The sequence below is a fragment of the Giraffa tippelskirchi genome, chromosome 5 (genome assembly GCF_054371585.1).
Source record: "Giraffa tippelskirchi isolate mGirTip1 chromosome 5, T2T-mGirTip1v1.2.pri, whole genome shotgun sequence".
Taxonomy (NCBI): Eukaryota; Metazoa; Chordata; class Mammalia; order Artiodactyla; family Giraffidae; genus Giraffa; species Giraffa tippelskirchi.
In genome coordinates, this window is record NC_137279.1 from 152564400 (window position 1) to 152567486 (window position 3087).

Consider the following 3087-nt stretch of genomic DNA (forward strand, 5'->3'; position numbering starts at 1 on the left):
CCCCCGCCCCTGCCCGGGCTGTGGGTACCTGTGTGGGGGACGCCGGGGAGACTGCCGGGGGCGCGTCTGACTCGGTCAGCCCCTCACAACCCAATCCCCCCTCCGTGAGCCGTGCAAGTGGAGTCTCCCAGTCTGCGCCCCCTGGCTCTAGCTAACCAATCTCAGTCCCACTGTTGGTTGGAGCATTTCGCCCCGAGCCTCGGAGCGTACTGGTTGCCGGTTGCGGCTGGGAGCTTGGTTGCGCAATTACTTGCCGCCGCTGCGGCCGCGGCCAAAGCCACCTGGGCAAGGAGCGAATTTGCCGCGAGGTTCCCGCCTCGGAAAGAGGTAAAAGCTATCGTTCGCCTTTTTTCGGGCACTTAGACGCAAGGTGTAGCGAGCGAACCAGCCTGGATTATCGCGGGGTGGAAAGCAATGGGCACGTTATCAGGGAAGCGGGCGCCTGGGGACAGTGGCTGCAGGTTAGGGGTCTCTGTTAGTGTTACGAATCCTGGTCCCTGTGGGCTTCCTGGGCGACCCCCCACCCCCCACTGCCCCTCCGTGACCACACCCTGGATCGCGGTGTCTGCGGCAACCTCCCCTTGCCTGCAGTGATCGATCCTTGTCAGAGATGCGCGTAATTTTTAGTACTGCAGGAGAGAAGACAGCAAGGGCTTATTTAGGGTGAAAATGTCTGCTAACATCGCTCGGATGTGCATATTTTAATGGTTGGCAAGCTGTCCATTATTGCGGTATTCTGTAGTGTGGCATGATAAAATAAAAATAGGTGCGTAGCCACCGCGAAAGTAACAAACAGGTATCATTGGAAGCAGAGGCTCGGGGCGCTCCTGCCCTCCTCCCCACCCGCATTGCCTTTGGTGGGTTCCTGGGGTGGGCAGGGAGACAGCTCACCGCAGAGCAGGGAGGAGGGCGGAGGGAAGTGGGAGGAGGGAGGAGGGTGGGGTTAGCGAGCGACACGAGGCAGACACCACCCCTCGCCCCCCCACCTCATGTCCCCGGGGAGCAGCGGGCCAGGCAGGCGCTGCGACAAGACACCATTCCGAGTTAGACTCCCACCCCTCACACATCCTCTCTTCTCTCCTTCTCCGTAGGCATCCCTCACTGCTGGCCAGGTGCCAGAGAAGCAGTGCACGCACCTCTCAGCTAATACCTGACCATGGGCAACTCCTGCTTCGGCCTCAAGGAACGCCTGATGAAGCGGCTGCGGCCTCTGCCGACCGTGATCGTCATCCGCACCTGCCTGCCCCAGAGAAGGAGCAGAGATTTCCGCGTGGTGGTGCTGGGTTCGGCCGGCGTGGGCAAGAGCGCGCTGGTGCAAAGGTGGGTGCGCGGCAACTTCCGTGAGGCGTACCTGCCGACCATCGAAGATACCTACCGCCAGGCTCTAGGCTGCAGCCACAAGGCGGGCGCGCTGCACATCACCGACACCACCGGTGGCCGCCGCTACCGGGGCCTGCAGCGCCTTGCCATTGCCAGGGGTCACGCCTTCATCCTGGTTTATTCTATCACCAGGAAGCAAACCCTGGAGGAGCTGAAGCCGCTCTATGAGCTGATCCGTCAACTGAAAGGTAACAACCCGCAAAAGTGCCCCGTCATCCTGGTGGGCAACAAGTGCGATGAGAGCCGTCGGGAGGTGAGTGAGAAGGAAGGTGCTGCCTATGCGTGCGAGTGGAATTGCGCCTTCTTGGAGACCTCGGCTAAGATGAATATCAACGTCCAAGAGCTGTTCCAGTTGCTGATAAATTTCGAGAAGAAGCCCGCTGCCGCCGCAGCCCCCGCTGGCGCCCAGCCTCCGCAGAAGAAATCCCAGATCCCCAAGACCGCCGAGAAGCTGCTGGGCAAGTGCATCGTCATGTGAACCCTGAGCCTTAGAGATCGCGACCCTCTTCTCCTTAAGTGTGCCGAAAACATGGACCGACCCCATTGTGCTGTGTCACCTGTACATGACTGACTTTTGTGCTGTGGTTTGGGTTGTAACAATTAGTTGTCAATAAATGTCCCTTGTGAGTTAGTAACTTTCCTTTTCCCCAGGCGAGAGAACTCGAATTGTTAAAATAATGGACTTTGGAGGAGGAGAGGGAAAAAGGAACAGGATGCATTTCAAGGATGGGACTTGGACGGACTTGAGAGATTAATGTTTGAAAAAGAGACTGGAAATAGCAAAATGAATTGAAAGATACCACTGCCCTTCTTGTAATCCTATTATTGTGTATTATTGTTAAACATTTCTAGTCCTGTAAGTGTCTAACCATATCTCTCCATTGTGTATTTAATTGTTAAAAAACACGTTTTTGCAGCAAAAGCTCTGACAGATGGCTGTGAGACAGAAATACTAAACATGATAAATAAATGAATGTCCTATAGTTGAGCATTGAGGGTGGGAGCAGAGAGAATTGTTAAAGTGAATCTTGCTTACTAAATGTATGCCAGTTGTTTCATAAGTCATTTAAAAATGTTTGAGTATTCTACATCCCCGTTTAAAAAAAATTATAACAGTTCCTTGACTTAATAAAGCTTTTCCTGCATGCAGTCAGCTGTAATAATTTCTTTTTTACAAAACGACAACAAAAATTACCCATTGCCAGTCACAACTGGTGAAGATTTCTAATAATTTTACACACGGAAGCCCATGCCCTCTTGAAATTAGCCAGTTGGGGGTGGGGGTGGTCATGGGTCCCTGCAATGCAGAGCTAGTTTATATCCATCACCTTTCCTGGGCTGATTCAGGAAGAATTCCAGGCATCTTTGAAGAGGTTACTTACTCATTTGCTGCTGTCTTGGAGGTGGGTGGTGAAAAGCAAACTCTGCCTCAAAAGTCTTTCCTCAAGAGCTACTGGATAGTGGATAAACCTAGAGTCTGTTATACAGAGTGAAGTAAGTCAGAAAGAGAAAAATATCGTATTTTAAGGCATATATGTGAAATCTAGAAAAACGGTGCTGATGAACCTATTTGCAGGCCAGGAATAGAGATGCAGACAGACCGGTCAGGCGGACATGGGGGTTGGGGAAAAGGGTGGGATGAACTGAAAACTGGGTTTGACATACATACACTACCATGTGTAAAATAGATAGCTAGTGGGAACCTGG

General features: G+C 52.7%; 1 protein-coding gene across 1 annotated transcript; it reads left to right on the top strand.

Annotated features, from left to right (window-relative positions):
• The first annotated feature begins 236 nt into the window (after positions 1 to 236).
• Positions 237 to 2529, top strand: DIRAS3 (DIRAS family GTPase 3). The gene is made up of 2 exons (XM_081490699.1): positions 237 to 327; positions 1092 to 2529. Exon 2 carries the CDS (start codon positions 1157 to 1159, stop codon positions 1856 to 1858), a length of 702 nt encoding a protein of 233 aa, XP_081346825.1. The 5' UTR covers positions 237 to 327; positions 1092 to 1156; the 3' UTR covers positions 1859 to 2529.
• Positions 2530 to 3087: the final 558 nt, after the last annotated feature.